The sequence below is a fragment of the Delphinus delphis genome, chromosome 10 (assembly GCF_949987515.2).
Source record: "Delphinus delphis chromosome 10, mDelDel1.2, whole genome shotgun sequence".
NCBI classification, from domain to species: Eukaryota; Metazoa; Chordata; class Mammalia; order Artiodactyla; family Delphinidae; genus Delphinus; species Delphinus delphis.
The window spans coordinates 42,710,368-42,735,818 of record NC_082692.2 but is presented as its reverse complement, the minus strand read 5'-3'; the positions used below and the strand labels follow the sequence as shown (position 1 = coordinate 42,735,818).

At 35.2% G+C, this 25,451-nt stretch overlaps 1 protein-coding gene across 1 annotated transcript in view; it reads right to left on the bottom strand.

Annotated features, from left to right (window-relative positions):
* The window catches only part of GFRAL (GDNF family receptor alpha like), a 57,066-nt gene extending 44,076 nt beyond the window's left edge, over positions 1 to 12,990 (bottom strand). The window contains 3 exon segments of the mRNA XM_060021644.1: positions 6,444 to 6,602; positions 8,707 to 8,841; positions 12,969 to 12,990. Of these exon segments, the coding sequence (XP_059877627.1) occupies positions 6,444 to 6,602; positions 8,707 to 8,841; positions 12,969 to 12,990 (316 nt within the window).
* Positions 12,991 to 25,451: the final 12,461 nt, after the last annotated feature.

Here is a 25,451-nt window from a genome sequence, read left to right as displayed (position 1 = left end):
ACTTGCTTAACCTAAGCTTTCAGAAGTATACTGTCTAATTCTAAAATGTCTCATCTTCCTCTGAGGTCCTTCATGTGGATCTCCACAATGAAAACTTCCTTGACCCTACCATTCTTCCCAAAGTAACTTTTTCCCCTGGGGTATTCTTCTCTTAAAAAAAAAAAAGGGTTGTTCTCTTTTGTTTATTAAATGAACTTTCTTATACCTTAGTTTTTACAAATGCGTCATGCAAGATAAAGATAGTATAATCTATTTCATGATATGAAAATGTTTACTTAAAAACTGCCAGGGCATTCTTAGAAGCACTGTTCAGAGTATAGCCTCTGTACTGCATGGGTTTGGAGACACACACTGTGATAAAGTTTTGTACATTTATCAAACAACAGCTCACATGGATTGCTATAATTATTTAAATCAGGCTTCTCTACTGGAACAGAGAACATCTCTCCTACCCCTTTTGGCCAGCCTATGCAAGACTTGTGTGGATGGGATGTATGTGAATTAATGCCATCCTCATATAATTAGTTCTATTATATTGGTAATTATATATTTTGAAATAAACTGTAAATCTGTCTAAATGTCAATCTCTTTTACAGTACATATATATGTATGAGTATTTATATATATATATTTATATTTAATAATCAAGGCTAAATGAAATAATCTGGCTAAATGCCAATTTTACTCTGCTATGTTTTTAGCTAACCAAGAGCAGGGACTGTCTTAACCTATCTTTATTTCCATCCTCCAGCATTTATATGATATCTACACATATTAACTGAATAATAAATATCTTATGAATGAATATATAATTTAGATGCTCAAAATGTGTTTAAAATTAAAAATAAATGATATATTTATTGATCAGTTACTACGTGTCAGGCAGTATGTTGAAAATTTATCATATTAAGCAAAAAAAAAGGAAGAAATGTCAAAGCTGACTTGCTCAAGAAGTTTACAATCTATAATAAAGAATAGAAAAGTACACATCTGTTATATGTTGAGAAATGTTTTGGGAATGCAAGGGGGAGAGAGAGAGAGAGAGAGAGAGAGAGAGAGAGAGAGACATTGTATCTTGTTGGAGTGATGACCAAAGAGCTGGTGGAGGATGCTACAGTTGAAATAGGATGAAATAATAAGATTTCAATTATCATTTCCTTTTCTACTCTGAGCTAAATTATAAGCAAGCAGCTGATGCTCTGGGTAAACACCATGATCAGGCCAGGTCCATCATGAAGTGCATTTGTGAGATCATTCAGGTCCTCTGTACAGGGTTTCTATATTCCTGGCTTATCAACATTACAACAGAATAGCATTTAACAAGTATTTATTATGGAAAAAAATGGTTTAAATGTGAACTGATTTCAGTTTAACTGCTCTAAATTTGTATGTACCTGTGGCTGGTAACTATATTTTGCCAGCATCTTGGTCTGATAGAAATGGCCATTGAGATATAAATGAACTAGTTCTACTATCTTGAAACAAAAGTCAATAAATATTTTTAGTATTTCTATACACTTTCGTTTCAGCCTACTTCAACCTAAAACTAGTAAAGACCTACTCATTAGCTAATTAATGTCATTTTAGTCTCTATCCTATTTGACTTCTCTGCATTTATAATTGTCGATTATTTCCTCTGTGTCTTTCTCTCTTTCACTGGCTTCAAAATTCTTCCTGTAGTTTTTGTTTTTCCTGTCTTTAAAAACTTCCTTGTGGTTTCATCAACTAGATTGAAAACGTTGTTATCAAAATACTTATATTCTCACGTCATATCTTTTCCTGGCCAGTCTTATCCTCCTGCATTCTTGTACCTGTTTCTTACAAACCATTGACTCCCAAATCTGTATGTCCATTTTAGGATACTCTCCTCAGTGTGAGATCCATGTTTCCAAATGCCAGCCAGATGAGGTCCACTCCATCATTGCTTTTTTTAAACTATATACTCATCATGTGAAATGTAAAACAAAATATTAACATTTCTAACATGAATATGCCATAGTGTGCCCTCCCAATGCAAACTCTCCAAATATAACTCACCACTTCTGTCCCCAGTCCTGTCTCCGTGTACAACAATACCCTTGTCCCAAGCCAGCAGCTTCTACCACACATTTAACAACATTCCATACTCCTCATATCCAACGGAAACCAATTACTATTGATTGTAATTTATAAATATTTCTTAAATATCTCTTATCCTTACAGTCCTCAGCACCAGTGTGGTAGTTTAGGCATGAGTCATCTCTCTCCCAAACTCTTTTGATGGCTTTTTAACTGATATCCCTGGCCTGCATCCTTCCCTGCCTCCATTCCATCCTTTACACCACTGCCAACAAACGATATCCTTCAAAATACTGATTCTGTAGTCTTCTGTTTAAAATGCATTAGTAGTTCCTCAAAACAGTTTGAAGTCTAATCTCCTTAGAAAGATATGTAAGTTTAATAAGTTCCTCCTTCTTATTAACATCTGGTTTCTTTCCAGTATCTCCTAAGACTCCTCTGTTCTATAATCCAGCTTTACCAAGAACGTGTTGCTCTCCAATGTCTTCTGCTCCATTCTACTTCCTCTGTCTAGAACATCCATTTTATTTCATCTCCTTATTGAGCCCAGTTCACCCTAAAAAGCCCAAGTCTGTTATTTCTTCTATGAAGGCTTCTAAGTCTCCATTATTTCTTCTTGTATAACTTTAAGTGTGTAATTGTGTGTGTATAATCTCACGTGTATCACCTCATGTGTATCGCATTGTATAGGTGATATTTAGCAGTTATCATTTTCATTAAGAATTGAGACCATACAAAATATGTTCTCTAATTGGTTATTGGAATTAGATGATTAACAAAGATATCTAAGAAATCCTCAAATATTTGGAAATTAAACAATATTATGAATAAACCTTGAATCAGAAAGAAAGTCAGGGGCTTCCCTGGTGGCACTGTGGTTGAGAGTCCGCCTGCCGATGCAGGGGACACGGGTTCGTGCCCCGGTCTGGGAAGATCCCACATGCCACGGAGCGCCTAGGCCTGTGAGCCATGGCCGCTGAGCCTGTGCATCCAGAGCCTGTGTTCCGCAACGGGAGAGGCCACAACAGTGAGAAACCCGCGTACAGCAAAAAAAAAAAAAAAAAAAGTCGGAAGGGAAATAAGAAAATATTTTGAAATAAATAAAAATGAAAACACAAGATATTAAAATTAGTAGATGTGACTAAAATAGCACTTGGAAGGAAATTCACGTAATGAGATGCTTACATCGCTGATAAGATTTCATCTTAAGAAACTAAAAAGTGAGGATCAATTTCAAGTCAAATCAAATGCAAAAGAAATAATGTTGAGCAAAATTGAGAGAGAAAGACTGAAAGAAAAAAGACAGAGACAGAGAGATAAATACAGAGAAACAGACACAGAAAGAGAGAGAAAGAAGGGCACAAATATCCAGTACTTGAACAAAACTGAGGACATCACCTGAACTTCGTCAGACTTTTAAAGGACAACTTGGGAATATTAGGAACAACTTAACAGAGTGATAGAAACTAAAAGAAAGGGTAAAATGGAAACTCTAAAAGTAAAAATTCAACATAAATCCAACAAATGTCTTTCAAATTCATTGAAAGACAAACTACAAAAGAAGAAATAGAACAGTCTTGAAACAAACACACTGAACATTTAAAAACCTTCCAGTGAAGAACAGCACAGACATCTTCATTGGTAAATTGAATTAAACACTTAAGGAAAAAATAACGCCAATTCTTTTTATATTATTCTAGAATTTAGAGGAGAAGAAAATACTTCCTAACTCACTTTGAAGACAGTATTACCCAGACAACAAAATCAGACAAATACTTTCTAAGAAGAGAGAATAACATGCCAATATGCATCGTGACCATAGATTTAAGACCCTCAACAAAATATTAGAAAATTTAATCCAACAATATATAAAAAGAATAATACAATAATACATCATGACTGAGCAGGATGTAGCCTCAGAATGAAGGGCTGTATCCAACATTCAAAAATCAACAATAAAATTTACCAAGTACCACTAAAGAAGTAAACATATGATCATTTCAATAGAGGCAGAAAAAGCATTTGCAAAATTTAACATCTACTTATCCATTCGTGATAAAAATTATCTAAGCAAACTAGAAATAGAAAGGAATTTCCTCAGCCTGATAAAGGGAACCTGCAAAGAGCCTACTGCAAAAGCCATTCTTTATTGTGCAAAGCCGAATACATCCCTCCTAAGATAGGTAAAAAGGCAAAAAATGGCCACACCAAACAATCCTATTTAATATTATACTGGAAGTTCTACTCAGAACAATAGAGCAAGAATAAGAAATAAAGGTTTACAGATTGGAAAGTGAAAAATAAAACTCTCTTTATTCTCTATTCGTAGATAACAAGGCTATCTATATAGAAAATCCTATAGATTCTACAAAAAACAAAACAAACAAAAACCCCTAGAACTATAAAATGTCCATATAAAATGTCAATTGTATTTCTGTATACTAGCTATGATCAGTTGAAAATTAAAATGTAAAATGAAGTGCCCTTTACAACAGCATCAAAAAAGTGAAGCATATCTGTAAATCTTAACAAAATGTAAGAACTGTTATATTCAGAGGTACAAAATATTGATAAAAGAAATCAAAGAAGTCCTAAATACATGGAGAGATATACCACGTTCACGGATTTGAAAACTCACATAGTAAATATGTCAGTGCTATCCAAATTGGTCTATAGTTTTGAGGTAAGCCAAATCAAAATACCAGCAGGATTTTTCTGTAGACATTGACAAGCTGATTGTAAAATTTATATGGGATAACAAAGAAGGAGACAAGCTGAATCAACTATTTAAAAGCAAAAAATTAAAGGAATTACACTACTTTATTTCAAGATATCCCATGAAATTACAATAAATAAGACTGTGGGATATTAGCAAAAGTATAGAAATATAGGTAATTGGAAGTAGAGCCAGAAATATACAGCCTAGCGATCTTTTGAGAAAAGTGAAATTGAAAATATCTTCAGCAAATGTGGTGGGACAATTAGATATTCATATGGCAAAATAACATATCTGACCCATAGCTTGCACCATATAAAAAATTAACTCAAAATGCATCATAGACCTAAATATAGAACCTAAACTACATAATTTTGGAGAGAGACTTTACCAAATAATATATAGAGGTGACACATAAGCACATGAAAATATGATCAACATTATTATTATTTAAGTGCAAATTAAAACTATAGTATGATACCATTAAATATGTTTTGGAATGGCAAAAAAAAAACGTGAGTGCTTCTGAGAATGTGGAGCAACTGGAACTTTCATACATTTATGGTGACCTCATATCTGAAATACAGTATTAAATCTCCTTATAAAGTTAAACATACACTTTACTATATGACCCAATACTTTTTTACCAAAGAGAAATAACTTATATTCATACAAATCTTATATGTGACTATTTATAGCAGCTTTATAATCTCTAAAAATCTGGAAACAATGTAAATGACTTTCAGTGGTGAATGGATAACCAATTTATGGAATAACCATACAATGGAATACTACTCATCAAAAAAGGGAACAATTTTTTGATGAATTGCAAATATATTATTTTAAAGAAAAGAACACTGGCTCAAAAGGCTACATGTTATATAATTCCATTTATATAAAATTCTGGTAAAGGCAAAATTATGGAACAGAAAACTGTCCAGTAATGATTGGAGGGGTTGGACAATGAAACCATTCAAGATAGATGAGAGGTAAACCTTTCTCTTATAAAGTGGGGGAAGGAGGATTCTGAAAGAAGAGGTGAGAACTCTGTGAAAACAGGTGCATTCCCAAGCTGACCACTTTTCGGAGAACGTACATAGGGACACTGAGGATATGGAAATTGATTACATTAGGGCTACTGGATCCCACGTATCTGTTGGAAAATCTTTCTGTAAGCTCAGGACACATGCCAACAAGCTTGATTACCACTATTTCACCATCAGGCTGGCACTTTGAGTAGACAATAAATAAATGCATATTAAATAATCAAGTTCTCCTATCCAAAGGCAAGCATAATTCTGGGTAAGTGGTTATACTTTGGTCTTCCTCAGGAGACCCTGTATTCTTTACCAACAGAAATGGTACCTTATTTATCTTCTATCATTTAAGTCTTGTGCAAAGCCATAGTGAGCCTCACAAATATATGTATTGAATGAGTGAATCTATAATACTAATGAATTATAATAGAATGAAACTTGAAAATTGTGGTTAGCAATTACAGAAATATGTCATGCACTTACTGAGATCTACAGCTCACAGAACCTTAAATTACATGAAGAATTAATCAAGTAACCAGAAAAAACAAGAGTTCATCAAATTACATAGATGTGGTTCATTTTGACATTGTACTTTTCAATGACAGTAAATGTTTCATATAACAATGTATTACTTGATTTGTTGATGCATTTTTTTCCAAGCAATTTCTTAATGGTACAGTAGAGGTCATCAGAGCAGAGACAATTTTTAAATTGGAAATTGCTTTCTGCTAAAGACCAGATACTTAAATTATGGGTGGATGAATCCTTCATCTGGCAGGGGTTGCCTGGATTTCACAGTCAAACATATAACACTCTAGATATTAATCTGAATATAATTTTTGAGGCCTCCTATCCAAGGTACATTAAAGCTTTAAAGAGCCTCCCCCTACCCAAAGCTTTTAACATATTAGTTTTAGTAATTCATTATTAGAGTTGAGGTTGCTACAGCATGTCCATATAATTGACTTTTCAAGCAAAAACTATTTCTACTGTTTTCTCCACCAATATTTACTTTCTAAAATAGAATAAAACTTTCTGTATTTTAAAGGAGATTTGTCCTCACTTAGAATGCCAACTTTTCCTCTTTAATAATAATCAAGGCTGCCCTTACACGAGGTGACCAGAATGCTCTGTAATCTTAGCTATTTTGTCAGTTTAGCAATTGTATTAGCTGTTTGGTCTTAACCTCATTTTATTTACATGTCATTCCAAGATAATAATAAGAGACAAGCAAGTGGCTCTAAATTTATCATGGAAAAAAATGTGGTCCTGACTCTTAGAAAGCACTTAATATTATTGAATAGTGCATCTTTCATAATTACCAATATTTCATGTTCTGCTTTAATTTAAAAGGCCATATTCATCTACCCAACAATTTTCTTTTATTCAGTTTTCTGAATAAAACTACTTGAGTACATTTCATTTGTGTATTTGAGAATATTTCTATTTCAACTTCATGCATGGTACAATTATGCAAATTTACCTTTCACTGCAAATGACTTGCTATTTGTATACTGAAATCAATAAATATGTTATAATTCATAACACGCTGAATGTGATATTTTAAATTGCCTTATAAAATGTAACAAGGAGATTCATCATCAAAACAAATAACAGACTTTTTTTGTCATTGTCCTTTATTCTCATCTTAATATTATTATGTTATTTGAGAAAACTTGCAATTGAAATTCTTTTCCTGAACTGTAATGAGAATGTTGGATTAGAGACCTATAACTCTTTGGAGTACGAACATTGCATGTACTCCTTTCAAGGGCAGGGAAGAAAAGGAAATCTTGCTCCTTGTCTACATCCTATGTAATTCCTTGAAATCTTGTGGCTGGACAGGAGCTCTGATGTTGGAGATTGTGAATGTTGACATTGTTAGAACTATGGGTGGTTGCCTCTTAACCCAACACACTCCACCTTACATTTTTGGGAGGTAGAGGAAGCTCAGGCAGATAGGAAAGGGTTGTGAGCAGTACAGAATTTATTCTTCATGAAATGGTTGGAGTAGCAAAGTGAGTCATGAAAGAATATATTTTTATTTTTTCACTTTGGAGTTCTCTTACTGAATATGCCAGAAAGTTTATTGGGTTTTTATGGTTTTATCATATTCATTATACAAGTTGATAAAACTTATGTTAGTATAAGGTGTTTTGAAAAGTTATGTCATAATAATATTGGGCAATGTCCCCTTAAATAATACGTTTATCATTTTTAGTGAATGGAGTCTTACTATAATGCTCTCATTCAATATATATTCAGTTACTTGATATATTCAGTACTTTATTTTTCTGTTAAACAAATGACAGTGACTTTCCAATCTTCATATTCTCTACCCATTGGGCCTCCTCTCAAATGTTTGGAATGTAGGACTAGTTAAAAGCAAAAATATGATTTAACTTGTTCTTGACACAGTTGGAATGGAAAATAGTGTATAGGTTGCAAAAATATAAAACTCACATTATGTACATGCAAATAAATAATGTGTTTGATTATGACAAATGTTATCTTCCTATGTTATCCTGACATAGTAATATATAAGCAAAAGAACATTTTATTTGAAAAATTGTTGCCATGCTTCTGAGAGGCATGTGTATAATTGTAACATTAGTGAGATAAGTAAAATAATAATCTGAAATCCTGCATAAAGTTGCCTGCAGTGTCAATGCATTAGGGCCTTTGAGTAATTTAAGAACAGTCTTTTGTATCTAAATTCACTAATAAGTAATTGTAGGCAAATCACTTGAATACCAAGTTTAAGTAAGGTATTTAGAGAAAAAACTTAGTTCCTAGGATAGTGAAAGAAAAGAACAAATTCTATTTTTATCTCTGTAAAAAGAAATTATTTGAGTGTGTTTTAAACTTTTTATGTTAGTATAGAGCATGTTTTACCTGACACATTGCAGGCATCTTCCATTATTCTCCAGGCATGTTTACATCCGTCTGCATCACTTAGGCAGAGTTCTCTTAAATATGTGCAATCAATGGTTTGGGAAGTGGACTCATTGTCCAAGCATAGCCCCACAGCTTGAATAACAACAATAACAGAACAACAAAAACAACAGCAATATGGCAGTTATTTACCTCAAAACTAAGTGATTAACGATCAAGACCAGAATTATGAAAACTGAAATGTGATAAAATTATTACAAATCTGGAATAGATCTTAACCTCCCCTCTAGCTATAGATCTCTGTTTGTCTTATATAAGATTCTTAAATAAAAAGTCTGTATTTGCCCTCTTTCTTTCTTACTGCCTATTCATTTCTCAGCATATAATTTATTGTTATTTCTATTGCTCCATTGAAACTACTTTAAAAAATGCTCCAATCATCTCCATAACATCAAATTTAATAGTTTTAAGACTTCATCTTGCTTACTTTTATCATTGGGCATCTTGCTTACTTTTATCATTGGGCATCTTGCTTACTTTTATCATTGGGCTTACTTTTATCATTGTCATTTTGTTCTTGAAACTCTTTTCTTTTGGCAACCCCCTCTTCTAATTCTCTTGATATTTATTCGTTTGATATTTTCTGACCACAGTTAGAATTCTTCCCAGGATCCTCTTACTTTTCTATTAAAGTATATTTGAAGCTTAGGTTCTATCCTCAGACTTTTCTTATTCTCATTTTACACCCTTTCTGTGGACAATTCCATGTATTTATGGTTTTAACTAAAATATCTAGACTGATGATTCTCAAATATCTAATTCAATCCTGTTATTTTCCAGTATTCCAGTTACAGATGATGTTCTCTCCACCTAAATGTTCCAGACACACTTCCAGACAATATTAACATCAGTAGTGTCCTGCTCATCACCACTCCCTGCTGGACCACCCTACTTCATCAGCAATTTCACCATTCACCATGGCACCCACACTGGGAACCTTGGGTTCATGATAGGCTCCTTTTCTATCCTCAGTTTTACTCTCCCATATCCACTCTTGTATAGTTCATTGATTCTCATTTTGAATATTTGACCAACTCACCAGTTAGTCAGTCTGCCTCCAGTTCTATCTTATTCAGGTAGGTTCTTTACACCCCCTAATCTGCCTCATGTATCATTCTGGTCCTGCTGTTTCTCTGCTTCATCCTTTGGATGGTTCCTCTTAGCATGACTCTCCTATTCTTCATCATGTGCAATCTGGAGGTCCTCGAACATTTATAGTTTCTCAGATGCTTCATGCTGCCTTGTACCTCTGAGCATTTACTGTATGTCACCCCTTTTCTTTTTACTCTGGAATAACCCTTTTTTTGTCGTTTAAGACTCAACACAATAACTACCTATTTTGAGGGAAAATTTCCCTGAATTCAATACCTGTTTTCCTACATTCAAATTGAATTCAACACCCCTCATCTGTTTCACTACAATCTTGGGAATTTCCCAACTATAGCATTTATTGCTCCATAATGAAAGTGTATATTTATTTTTGTCTTTACCACTGGGTTCTGGGGTTTTACTCAGCAGGCATTAATTCATGATCATATCCCTATCATCAACACAATGATGGATCATACACATTCAGTTAATGCATGTTGACTTAACCAACTTGAATCGTTCTTTATGGATGAGTTATATATAAATAACTCTTAATATTCAATAAATATAACACCTTCCAGATATTTACAAGTTATTTTGGGTAGAAGAGAAAAGATTCCAGCAAGTTTTTAAAAATATCAAGAAAGTAGCAATGTTAATTTAGTATATTGTACCAATTACTCAAACTAATTCTGCAAGCATACAAACTGACACTTGTTTAATCAATCCATAGAAAAATATGGGAATTACAATTGAGTTCTAGAGACAGTGTATTAACTATAGTCAAGAGACCTCAAGCTATGTCTTAATCAGAGCCAAATTATTTGAATTTTTAAAAAGATGATGTTATTATGAACGACTTGTCACAACAGAGAGTTATAGGCTTCAAGTAAAGCCACAACATCTTCTTTTAAAAAAACTTACCTCTTTCCAAACCTCTTCTCCTAAGGAGAATCCATGAAAACTGATCGGATCATATGTATTACTGGCTGAGTCACTGCATTTGGAGATTAAGCCCATGCGTGTGACTTGGTCACATTTTTCTGGTTGAGGGCTAGAGTGGAAATTGACATATCAGCTTTCCGTGTTCTCATGTGTTCATGGATAACCTCACCTAGCCAAGCTCCTGTTCTAGGTTAGCAAGCCTAGAGAAAGAGAAAGAGCCACTTCCATTCTGGCCCAAGGTTACTTACTTCAATCCAGCTTGCCAAAGATCCTGAAGTAGGGATTTCATGTCAGAAAGTCAATTTATAAGCAACTAGAGTTTCATTTTTCATTGATCACTATTATCTTGTGAATACTTCTCTCAGGAACCTTATAGGTGATGGTCTCCTGGGTATATCATCAAACCTCACTTGTATCTCAGTGCAATGATCATTAATGAATTCTACATATTATCTTTCCCAAATGTGTTTTATTTTCTTTCATATTTAAAATTTTAGGTTGAATAATCATCTTGATTGTTTTACGTGATTTTCCACACCTTCCACTCAGAAGAAATACTGAATCAAGTAGGAAAACCACTTCAATGGTTTGGCCCAGAAAAATCAAAATAACTTCAGCTTTCCAGAATCTTATCCATTCCTGACTATGATTTCTGGCCATGTATTTAAGCCAGGAGTTTTCAAGGAGCATCCTGAAATGCTAAGTGAGAAACAGGTTCTATTTTAAAATAAATAAGATGGAGAATATTGCACATTTTATCACCCTTTAAAGATGTATAAGACTTATTAGGCTATTAAATGCTTTGTTTTAAAAATTCACTATGTCTCACATTTCTTTGGCTGCAGAACTTTCCCGCATCGCAAAGCCTATTTAAATGATGTTGAACAAATATTCTGAAGCACACACTATGGGAAATATTGATTAAACCTATCAGATAGCACACTTTTGACCCTAACAGTGTTAGGTATGATTTCCCTTATTCATGCAACCTAGTGTCTAGGTTAATTTAGAAGTGAAAGTTGAAAACAAGAGGCCATCACTACCTTTTCAATGGGGGCCATAATGAGTTTGTAATTTATTTTATGTGTTTCATTATATTGCTGCCTGGTTTACAAAAATTAAAGTTTCCTAGATTTCTCCTTATTATAAATGATAGAAATAAGGAAACATTATTAGCAATAAATGCAAGGAACAAAATTTTGAATAAGGATTACTTAAACCCTCCCCAAACCTGAAAATATATAAATGATTTCTTCTTTCTTGCCTTTATTTTCTTTGATTAGATTTATTTTGACTTCCAACATAATTTGAAATAACCTTCTTTGTTTTCTTGCCCACAAGTGTGCCTTTATTCATCAATATCTATTGGCAGAGAGTAAGCAGAAAATACACTGACTTTGTTTTAATGAGTCAATTATTAATATTCAGCTACAATTATAACTATCCCTTTTTCTGAATGCAATTTGTAGATTCTATTGCATGCTGATTAAAATATAAATAGCTTCTCCAATAACACATATAGCAAGTAGGTCTTCATAGAGTCTACTTTTACGTATACATTATTTTTTACTAACATCTTACAATGCATTCACACTACCCAAGACAAGAGAGATAAGTTCACACTTTATCTCTAGGTTACAAAAATTGACTGAAATGTGAAGAAGCATTTGATGTCATATTGTGTTACTCTACTAACTGCCTCCTCTTACTAAATATTAACACGTAAAATCAGGGAAATTGAATGGTTTAAATTAATCTAATTTCAATTTAATACCAAAGAAAAATAGATAATAATTCAAAATTTGTCATCTTATAACTTGTAAATAGATACTGGAAGGTTTCATTTCTAAAAGGCCCTAGTACAGATGTCAATTCTATAAATCCTGATCGATTACTTAAAGTGATTGGATTATTCTATATATAAAAAAGAAACAACCTGAGCTGTTAATGCAATTCTCACATTGTGCATTTTCTATAGAGCTATAAATGAGTAAAAGTAAGTGTACATTTTTGCAAAATTAAGAAGCTCTGTTAAAGTATAAATTTGCAATTAATACTTTATATTATAAACATTTGTTAGCTTGACAGTTAAGAGACAGGAGACAGCATTTGTTTCACTAAGAATTGGTGTTATAAATTCAGATAAACTGGAAGCATAATTCACTTACCAAAGAAAATGAAAACTATCATGGTAGCCAACTTGGGGCTGTTCACCTGGAAGAAAAGCAGATATCTTTTTCCAACCACCTTCTTAACAGCAACTATCCACAACAAGGCTTCAGCTTGTACTCCTGCTTCCTAAAAACATTCACTGATTCTAGTCGGCTTCCTGTACTCCTGCTTCCTAAAAACATCACTGATTCTAGTCAGCTTCCTGTCACCACTTCCTCACCAATCTTTCCTGAGCTGTGAACTTTCCTAAATAGGTCCAAATTCAATTATTCTCTTCTGAGTGTACTGATCTCAGATATTATGCTTCCAGGAAAGCCCAAGAGCCAGATACTAAGAAGTGATACATACTCTGTGCAATCAGGAAAAAGGTGGGTTTTTTCCCCATTCAACTAGAATGCTAAACTGTGTACAAGCTTCCCAACTATAACTCAAAATTTTCCTAGACACTTGAGAATGCTCAGTTTCTACTTCATTAATTAGCATAATTCAGACAATTTTGTATCTTTGAGGATAGGAAAAAGGAGAAAAGGCATAAGCAAAGCCCAGGAAAACGTATGGGGAATTCAAGTTCCACTAGGATCAAAACAGTGTACTTCATCTTTCCAAACAAGAAATGTTCTTTACAGGTGCCCCAGTGTGCCTAAAACTTGTGCTGCTCTAGCCACAGTTCCTCTAACACTTCAAACAGGGCAATGTGTACGAAATGACTCCTCGACATTTGCCACTCGACACTATTTTTCTGAGCTTCAATGAGAGGCATTGCTATGATCTGAAGATGTGTCCCCCCAAATTCATATGTTGAAATCCTAAACCCCAGAGGAGATGGCATTAGGTAGAGCATTTGGGGGTTACTTAAATCATGAGGCGCAACCCTCATGAGTGGGATTCATGTTTCAAAAAAAGAAACTCCAGAAAGTCCCTTGCTCCTTCCATCTTGTGAGGACACAGTGAGAAGTTGTCAGCCATGAATTAGGAAGAGGGTCCTCGTGAGACTGTGACTGTGCTCGCAGCTTGATCTTGGACTTCCAGTCTCTGGAACTGTGAGAAATAAATTTCTGTTATTTGTAAGCTACCCAGTCTGCAGTATATTGTTATAACAGCCTTAGTGGACTAGACAGGCAGTATTTATCTCCTCTTACTTAGACTGTGCTCTTCCTCACCAGAATCTAGAACACATCATCTACCTGGGGACAGCCTGAGGCTTCGACTTTTAAAATAGCCTGAGACATTTTTGTAATGAACACTTAGGAAGTAAAAAAATGCTGCATAACAGGAAATTAGGAAAAGACAGGCACGGATAACTATCTTGAGATGGGGGAGGAGCATTTGTGTGTACGAAGTTACACAATGAGAGGGTTGTTGATTGCATTTGTCCATATTTAATTTACACTAGAAAATAAGTTATAGCGTATTTTGTTTTCAGAATGCATGATGGAAAAATACAGACTCTGGAGTCCAACAAACTGAAATTATAACCCTATTTTTCTCTGTAGGTGTATGTAAATGACTTTCAATCAGAAGTTATTTATATTTACTCTGTAAAATGGGCTGACTGTATCCATGGTTGCTATAAATGTTAAATATGTATATGAGGTTTATATTACAAGAGATAAACAAACGGCAGTTATATTGCACCCACTGGCTTAGTTATTATTTAACCAATAATTATAATGTCATAAAATTAATCAATTATTTCCTTTCAAAAGGCACTGAGTCACTAAGCTTATATTATAAATTTTGTTGAGATAGTTATTCTTTTTGATATAAGATGACTAAAAATGGCTTAAGCTCAAGAAAGATTTGGTGGCTCTGTTGGTTTGCAAACTGGTCCCTTACACAAAGGGCAAGGAGAGTCTGAACAAAGGGGCAGATCGCTCCGGATAGGTAGGTATCAGATTTAATAAGCAAAGGAACTTACATACAAGGAACTTGTTTGGGGTGAACAACGGACAATTAGATATTCGCACCCACCCACCAGAATCTTAAAATTTTATAGAGAGGCCTTAACTGGGTTCAGTCATGTGCTCCATCCAGATGGTCTCAACCACACAGAGCTCTCTCAAGGCTGAGTCCTTCAGAACAGCCCCACTGTGGGAACAGTGGACAGAACGTACATTTGGAGGACAGAGGAGGCAGGAAGGATCTTCCAATTGCCTGGGTCCAGCTCATAGATCAAACTGCAGTAACACGCCCTGGATGACCTCCTCCAAGAGGTTCTGTTAGTTGAAGAGTCCAGTGGTAGAGCTGATTTCCTGCATGTTTTAAACCTTCGAGGTCTGAAGGGCTTGCCATCCTGCCTCTGAGTTGCTTTCTTCTGTCGGCTCCATTCACAGGCAGCTTCTTTCCTCTTGATGGAAGATGATGTCAAGCTCTCAGCCTGCATCCTTCTCTCTTAAAAGCCGGAGTGGGAAGTGGGGCTCTTCCAATTAGTATTCCAGAATTGAGTTCACATCAGTTCTAGATGGGCCCCATGCCCATCAATCTTGCCAAGTGGAACTGGTCCCACTTGGTGCCCAGCATCATAGAGGCATTTGGAAGCGGCCCTACTGAACCCACAAGAACTGATTGTAGGAGACAGATGCATTACCAAGGAAAATTGTGGTGTTAGGAGCCACATGTGAAGGAATCCTGGGTAGGAAAAAAAAAAAAAATTTTCAGTAAAGCATATAAATGTTGAATTTATGTGGGGCTACCACAAGAAAAATAAACTGATGAAACAAAAGAAAAGAATACCAAAATACTATTTCTTGTTCAAGGAAGGTTAGTTATAACTTTCTGGAGAGTGGTGCTATGCAGAACTGAATGCAGGGCATAGGGTGAATGGCTCTAATCTTTCCCAAACAGGTACAGCTGCAGAGGTCTATTGCTTACAGGTATAGAAAGCATCTGTGGTCATATTCCTGCTTAATTCAAAATAATAATTGTCAGCTGTGTCACCATCTAAAGCAGGAATTTTTAGCATTTTATTGTGTCATCAATCTCCTTTCTCCATAGACCGCCCCTCCTTAGAATATTTTTAAAGGCAGTTTTTTTTTTTAAAAAAGGTATTACTTCAACAAGGACCTGCTGTATAGCACATGGAATTCTACTCAATACACTGTAATAACCTATATGGGAAAATAATCTGAAAAAGTATAGATATATGTATATGTATAACTGAATCACTTTGCTGTACACCTGAAACTAACACAACATTGTAAATCAACTATACTCCAATATGGAATAAAAACAATTTAAAAAAGCATGAAGATTAGATCACTCCCTAACACCATACACAAAAATAAGCTCAAAATGGATTAAAGACCTAAATGTAAGGTCAGAAACTATCAAACTCTTAGAGGAAAACATAGGCAGAACGCTCTATGACATAAATCACAGCAAGATCCTTTTTGACCCACCTCCTAGAGAAATGGAAATAAAAACAAAAATAAACAAATGGGACCTAATGAAACTTCAAAGCTTTTACACAGCAAAGGAAACCATAAACAAGACCAAAAGACAACCCTCAGAATGGGAGAAAATATTTGCAAATGAAGCAACTGACAAAGGATTAATCTCCAAAATTTATAAGCAGCTCATGCAGCTCAATAACAAAAAAACAAACAACCCAATCCAAAAATGGGCAGAAGATCTAAATAGACATTTCTCCAAAGAAGATATACAGACTGCCAACAAACACATGAAAGAATGCTCAGAGAAATGCAAATCAAAACTACAATGAGATATCATCTCACACCAGTCAGAATGGCCATCATCAAAAAATCTAGAAACAATAAATGCTGGAGAGGGTGTGGAGAAAAGGGAACACTCTTGCACTGCTGGTGGGAATGTGAATTGGTACAGCCACTATGGAGAACAGTATGGAAGTTCCTTCAAAAACTACAAATAGAACTACCATATGACCCAGCAATCCCACTACTGGGCATATACCCTGAGAAAACCATAATTCAAAAAGAGTCATGTACCAAAATGTTCATTGCAGCTCTATTTACAATAGCCAGGAGATGGAAACAACCTGGGTGTCCATCATCGGATGAATGGATAAAGAAGATGTGGCACATATATACAATGGAATATTACTCAGCCATAAAAAGAAACGAAATTGAGCTATTTGTAATGAGGTGGATAGACCTAGAGTCTGTCATACAGAGTGAAGTAAGTCAGAAAGAGAAAGACAAATACCATATGCTAATATATATATATATGGAATTTAAGAAAAAACAATGTCATGAAAACCTAGGGGTATGACAGGAATAAAGACACAGACCTACTAGAGAATGGACTTGAGGATATTGGGAGTGGGAAGGGTAAGCTGTGACAAAGCGAGAGAGAGGCATGGACATATATACACTACCAAACATAAGGTAAATAGCTAGTGGGAAGCAGCCGCATAGCACGGGGAGATCAGCTCGGTGCCTTGTGACCGCCTGGAGGGGTGGGATAGGGAGGGTGGGAGGGAGGGAGATGCAAGAGGGAAGACATATGGGAACATATGTATATGTATAACATTCACTTTGTTATAAAGCAGAAACTAGCACACCATTGTAAAGCAATTATACTCCAATAAAGATGTAAAAAAAAATAAAAAAATAAAGAACCACCACCAACAAAAATACCCAAAACATTAACAACTGATGAGTCTAAATGAAAAAAAAAAAAGCATGAAGATTGTAAAAAAAGGTATTACAAAGAAAATTACTCCTATGAAATATATTCATCAAAATATTTTTAAACACACTTGGGACAAAGTGATATATATGCTTCTTTATTAAGAGAGCAAATATCAAGATCCAGGCAGGTCTAATAAGACTGTAATTTCAGTGTAGTGATGACCATAGATACTAATTTGAGATATTTTCCATTAATGCACTATTATGTAAAAATATCTGTAATTTCTCTTTGTGACAATACAGCACAAGAAGTACTGAATTTTAAATTAGAGTTTAGTAAAAATAGAATACAATGTTGCCCCGAGCAAATGTATAGACACACCAGATTAATAAACAGTACCTTCAGCTCAATTATTTACTGAAGTGGAAACTGGCAATTGAATCAGAATATTTTAGAGGTGAGAGAAAATGATAAAAAGATCAGTTTCAGTAGTTTCCAGTGATAATGGGGGTGTGATTTTAACATGTATTCTGTTTTGAAGAAATGCTCTCAAATAAATGAATCAGAAAAAAATAGAGTTGCTCCGGTTGAAATTTGGGTGGCAAGCCTCAAGCTCTGGTCAGGGGGCTTTGCATCGCCATCCACAGCTGTCATTGAGGCATCCAAAGACTCCAGAGGCCTGTTCAAAAATCACCTATCTCATTTACCTGTTTGCAAATTTTTTGTCACATAAAGAATCCATTCTCATAACAGTTAAATGAAATACATTAGACCTCGAGCCTCATCACTGGGCAGAAAACACTATGATTTCTATCCAACCAACACTTACTAAAAGCCTATATAGAGCTCTATGAAAAAATAAAACTGAGGCATGGTCCCTAGTTTCATAGATCAGATAAACCAGGCTGCAGAAGAAACTACATATAAAGAAAGAAAGAAAAATTTGTTAACAAAATAAAAACATAGTAAATGAGTGAAAAATCAATATATTAGAAGACATTTCTTTTTGGAGCATAAGACAACTACTTTGTGTTTAATGACATTTGACTCCCCCCACCCTGGCCCGGAAGAAAAACACCCTTGCATTTGTATTTGTCTACTTAAAATTTTGTAAGATGCTTATATCTGGAGGAAAGAAAACAATCTGAACAGCCTCAGATTTAGAGTCAACCTGAAATTGAGAGCTCTGGAAAGAGGCTATATGTAGAATATAGAATATAGAATATATGTAATATAACACACACATACACAGAGTGATGAGTTCCTTAACTATAAAGCCTGGAAACAGCGCTCTAAGACACTTGGTAATAAAGGAAGACATTATCCAGTATTTGGGGGGAAAAAATCAGAGAGTCTCTTTGCCTGTTCCTGGAGGGTCTCAGGAGAAAAGAAAAAAAAAAAATAGGTCAACTTGCTGATGTACTTAATCTCCTCGCAGTGAACTGGTCTCCTCACTTACAAACTGGTAGGAAGTGTCCATGAGTCAGGGGACAGGATGGGGAGAAGCTGAGACACAGCATAAAAATGGGCCTGTGAGGTATACTCGGGGGGAACTCAGGTGAACTAATTTCACTGAAACTCATGGTGGGTGGGGAAATAGACAAATGACCAAATGATAGGCAGCCTTTATGCCTTGCCAAGGAAACCAGAATTTATTCACAGAGTAAAGGGAAGCCACTGGTGAGTTTTAAAAAGGAAGCAACCAGGTTACTATTTTGAAACATTGCCTCAGCAATACTATGTAAGATGGTTTGGAAACAGGATAATTACCGGTTATGAGGTTATTTCAGTAGATTAGGAGAGACGTGGGTAAGGCCTGAACTAAAAAGTAATGGCAATGTAGAGGATACGGTAGATTCAAAATATTTAAGGATTTGGAACTTATAGGATGTGGCGACCATTTGAGATGCAGAAGGGATGGGAAAGAGGAACCAAGGAGGAGTCCATGCTTCTGGTTTGTGTGGCTTGGTGTTGGTTGTTAACATGTACCCAGACACTTGACTCACAATTCAATGCTCTAAATACAATATAATTGTGTCCATTGGTCGAATTTTATCCATTGAAGAGGTTAAACATTAGCATGAAACAACAGTACTATATATAAAATAGTCAACAGGGACCTACTGTATAGCACAGGGAACTCTACTCAATATTCTGTAATAACCTATATGGGAAAAGAATCTGAAAAATAATTGATATATATGTATATGAATAAATGAATCACTTTGCTGTACACCTGAAACTAACACAACATTGTAAATCAATTATACTCCAATATAAAATAAAAATTAAATTAAAAAAAAAGAATGAAACAACAGTTCCTATGAGCTATGTGCACATGTTATTAGGGAAGACAGGCTGGCTGTCCCCAACAGGATCAAAACAGCTCCACCAGATAGCATCACCTTGGGAGAGATTGTTGAACAAGTTCTGGCTCTTTGTCTAAAGGGATCAAGACTAGATCCATCCTTTAGGACTTCACTAACAATAAAAAAGGTCTGAGAAATGGAAATATTAATCATATTGTCAATTGCTTTATTTATAAAAAGAAATCTAACTGCTGGCCATTGTATTTTCTTTGTGTAGCATGTCAAAAGGGGAAAGCCAACAGATGAAAAGAGATTTTGATTAAAGGGTATTAGATCTATAATTAAATCTATGTAGACTTAATATTTAATGGCATCAGGTTAGAAAAGTCCCCGTGTATCACTGTTAATGATAATGAGGTGTATGTCACATTCTTGCTATTTTTGGGTAAATTAGCCTCCTCAATCATAAGCATCCTAGCTGGCTCACAGTGCTACCTCTTTGAAATAAAACTGAACATCTCTCCAGCATTGTATCTTGTTGACCTTTTATTTTAAGTTTTGGGAGAATAATCTTTCTTCCAAGCTCTTGGGAAACAACATTATAGTTATATAATGTTCTAATAATATCCTCTTCTTTGACACAGATAATTTATACATTTTTATAGTAGAACATCTTTTAGAATTGAGCTAATATAAGGGTCAAATCATGTCCTTTCCTACAAAAATGTATTCCATGCAAGGTTTTATCTATAAAGCAGCTAATATTCCTATCTGAAGACAGCAGTTCTGTATCCGACTCCGAACTGTTCTGGAACTTCTATTAGTTGAGTCTGATTTTTCAGGAATTTGTGGCACCTCTAAAAACTGTAAAGACCAACCGTTGACAAATATCCTTAATTTCTTCAAATTTCCTTTTCCTAACTTCATATCTGCTCTCTGCTTCACATTTCATATCAATAATAGAGCCTATTGCACATTCTAATCATTCTGGGAAAAAGGTCACGTGCCTGCTGGTTCAGCAAATTTATTATTAAATGAAGAAGGGACCACTTGTTATCAGATGACTTCAACATACGTTTATGTTTAAATTTAATATTTTCTTCCTTTATGATAGGACTTAGTAGTTTTTGAAATGTGGTCATCTGCTGTGCAGAGATCGCCCTCTACAGAGATGAATGCTTGAGAATAGAAGATGTTTTCTGCTGAATTAGACAGGATGATTTTGTAAGGTCAAATTCCCCAGGGAAGTATGGAAGAAAGGCTTTGGACACCCCATGAAAGAGAAGGCTGGCAATAACATGCAAGGGTCTACTATTTTTAATAGTTGTTGAGGCCAGTGGAGACATTTTTATACTGTTTAAATTTCCTTCTTTTCCTTTGCAAGGTACATTTTTTTTCATTTTATAAGATTTGGTACTTGTGTACAGCATTTGAAAAACAACAAATAAAAATATCTTTATTTAAGTAACACAGAGATAGCCACTATTTTATCTCTTGGTATATTTTCTTTAAATATTTGACTTTATTTATTACCTTTAAAGCATCATTGCTATCATATTTGTATACACTTTTGTAATTTAAATGTTAATAGTATCTGTCATTTTTTCTGACTGTAAATGTCAAGAAAAAAAGTCACAATGATCCTACTACATATGGGTAACATGTAAATATTTGGTTATATTTCTTAGGTTTTTTTACATACATACATATACACCTTATATACCATGCCTCTCTCTGGATCTCCTTATTCCCTAGGACACCATTTTTTGAAGCAATAAAGTATTTTTTAATTAAGGTATGCACATTAGTTTTTTTTAACATCTTTATTGGAGTACAATTTAAACATAATGCTATTGCACACACAGACTACAATATAGTGTAAACATAACTTTTATATGCACTGGAAAACAGAAAAATTTTGTGACTTGCTTTATTGTGATATTTGCTTTGTTGCTGTGGTCCAGGGCAGGGGTCCCCACCCCCTGGGCTGTGGAGCGGTACCGGTGCACGGCCTGTTAGGAACCAGGCTGCACAGCAGGAGGTGAGTGGCAGATGAGCCAGTGACGCTTCATCTGCCACCCTCCATCACTCCCATTACTGCCTGAACCATCCCTCCCCCAACCCTGGTCTGTGGAAAAATTGTCTTCCATGAAACCGATCCTTGGTGCCTAAAAGTTTGGGGACCATTAGTCTAGAGTATCTCTGAGATATGTATTTAATTATCTACCAATAACTCAAGTAAAATGAGGACAGAGTACTGATTTAGCAATGTGAAGGTCATAAGTGATGATAATAAGAGGAGTATTTTGGGGGCAAAAATCTAGATGGAATAGATTCAGAGTAAAATGAAAGCAGAATAATTTTTGGTAACAGGTATTTCCTCTTTCAAGGAAATTTACTATAAAATGAAGCAGAGAATTGGGACACTATCTGGAGAAGGATGTGAGGTCAAAGGGGAGATATTGGAGATAATAGATTATCTTTTTTCTACCCTAAAGCACTTTTCCTAACTGCAAATAAAAATCAAATAACTTTTTGGGTCACATTTATAATATAACTGGCTGTTTCTTACAGCCTTACTGTCTCTAAATTAGAAGCACCCTACTGAAGCTAGCTTTCTCTTCCCATGTTGTGGTATTACTCCTAGTTTTTCTTTCTCTTCCATATTCTACATCTGTCTGTTGCTTTTACTGGAACTGTTAATATATCATTTTAACCAGATCATCTTATCTTCACTTTCCATTAATTCCTTCCTGAAAAGGACTTTGTCTAATTAATGAAGTCATCATAAAAAACTTTTCCAACAGCTTTTTCCCCCTCCTATTATAGATTTCTAAATAAATGCAACTTCTCCATTGATATAAAATTCATTTCTTGTTCATATTTCCCTATAGTTGAATTACTACAAATAGAGCCTGGGATTAATGGTATTTGAACCCGAAGCTTCCATGTCATGTGGTCCTTTGTTCATTGAGATGCTCAGAGCAAACTTTCCTCTTTAGGCCACTGCACTTTCTTTTTCTGCAGAGTATTAGTTTCCTCTCCTTTTATTTTCCCCCATTTTCTCATAACCTGGCATTTTTCTTCATGTTTCCAATTCATTATTTCTTCTATTGGTATGTAAAAACCACTCCAAAACTTAGTGTCTTAAAACAGCAATAATTATTTACTGTCTCTCACTGTTCCTGTGGCTCAAGAGTTGGGAATAGCTTGGTTCTGGCTCAGGACTCCTTTGAGGTTGCAGTCAGACTGTCATTTCAAAGGGATGCTTTCGAAGCCTCTTTGTCACTTGTCTGGAGTCTGAATTGGGAAGTCTTGAACAGCTGGGATTTCTTGAACATAGATTTTGTCCCTATGTAGTTTCTCCACGTGGTCCCTTGAGAAGAGTAACTTCAGGATAGCCAGGCTTCTTACATGCCAGTTCCGGGTTCCCGCTGCACGTGTCCTGAGAGAGTCAGATGGAAGCCATGATGGCCTTTCATGAGTTTGCTTCTGAAATCATGCAGCCTCACTCCCTCTGCATCCTATTGGTCCAGGCAGTTACAAAGTTCTGCTTAGTTTCCAGGGGAGAAAACACAGACGCCCACCTCCTGATGGAGGAATGTCAAGGCAGCTGTGTAAAAACAACATGTGGAATTGGAAATATATTGATGCAGCCATCTCAGAAATGTTATCTGAAAGCTGATCTCGTTTCTTTTCAAATCTTGTTCCTCCTTCTAATTATTGCCTTATGCTTCAACATACTCTCCATTCGTGAATGATTTTCTTATTTTCTTTATTCTCCTGGCTTCACTTCCTTGCCTCTCACCCCGAAGCTAATGCTAAGGAATTTTTTTCACACTTTTTAGTACCCTCAGATGCCTTCTACTTGTGATCCCAAAACACACTAAACATGTCAATCTCCAAATCAAATGATCTTTGCTTCTGCACTACTGAATCTTTCTGGAGAAAACTACATTACTGTGTTTTCTGGCATCATCATCATCATTATTATTAATTTTCATTCTCAACCAAAGTTTTTGACACTGCCAAGCAGTACCCTTTGTCAACTAGTTAAAAATATTCCCCATTCATTCTGAATAAATATGGTAAGCCCAGAGTAGAAATGGCTTGTGTTTCGTCCAACACATCATCCATAGAGGTTTCATGAAGAGGTTTATGTGGAAGAAGCAAGCCAAAGAATTCTCTTTGTAGTACCAGTCACTAGAAATGTTTATTTCATAAGGAAGAATATTGCTATGTTCAGATGTATGAAACAAATTTAGATTGATGTAGCCCCACTTGTTGATTGTTGCTTTTGTTGCTTGTGCTTTTGGGATCATATCCAAAAAACTATTGCCAAAACCAATGTCAAGGAGCTTCTTTCCTAATTTTCTTCTGGGATTTTTATGGTTTCAGATCTTATATTTACATCTTTAATTCATTTTGAGTTAATCTTTGTTAGTGGTATAAGATAGGAGTTCAATTTCATTTTTCTGCCTGTGGTTATCCAGTTTCTCAACACTACTTGTTGAAGAAACTATCCCTTCCCCATTGAGTATTCTTGGCAAATATCAGCTGAGACATTTTTACTTCTTTACTGTGTAATAACTGAAATTCACTCATGCAGATGTATCAGCATTGCCCACTTTAAAAAGTCACTAGGGGGGCTTCCCTGGTGGTGCAGTGGTTGAGAGTCCAGCTGCCAATGCAGGGGACATGGGTTCGTGCCCCCGTCTAGGAAGATCCCACGTGCCGTGGAGCAGCTGGGCCCATGAGCCATGGCCACTGAGCCTGTGCGTCCGAAGCCTGTGCTCCACAATGGGAGAGGCCACAACAGTGAGAGGCCCGCATACCGTAAAAAAAAAAAAGTCACTAGTACTAAAAGTAGGATTTTACTCTTGTCAAACCTTTTTTGGCTCTTAATACCTACCCTCCTTTGTAAAATAAATTACTTTGAAATTCTAAAAAAAAAAAATCAGTTGACTGTACATGTGTGGGTTTATTTCTGAACTCTCTATTCTGTTCCAATGATCTGTGTGTCTGTTATTATGTCAGTACTGTATTGTTTTGATTACTATAGCTTTGTAATATAGTTTGAAATCAGGAAGTGTGATGTCTCCAGTTTCACTCTTCAGAATTGCTTTCACTATCCAGGGTCTTTTTTGTTTCCATACAAATTTTAGGATTTTTTTTTTTTTTCTATTTCTCTGAAAAAAATCAATGGAACTTTGATAGGGATTGCATTGACTCTATAGATGGTTTGGGGGTAGTATGAACATTTTAACAATATTAATTCTTAATTCATGATTACATACATCTTTCCATTTGTTTGTGCCTCCTTCAATGTCTTTTATCAAAGTCTTGAACATTTTATGGTACATATCTTTCACTTTCTTGGTAAGTTTAGTCCTAATATTTTATTGTTTTCGATGTTGTAAATGGGATAATTTTCTTTATTTCTTTTTCAGATGTTCTGCTGTTAGTGCATACAAACACAACTGATTTCTATATGTTGATTTTGTATCCTGCAACTTTACTGAATTGGTTGATTGTTTCCAACAGTTTTTACTTTGAATC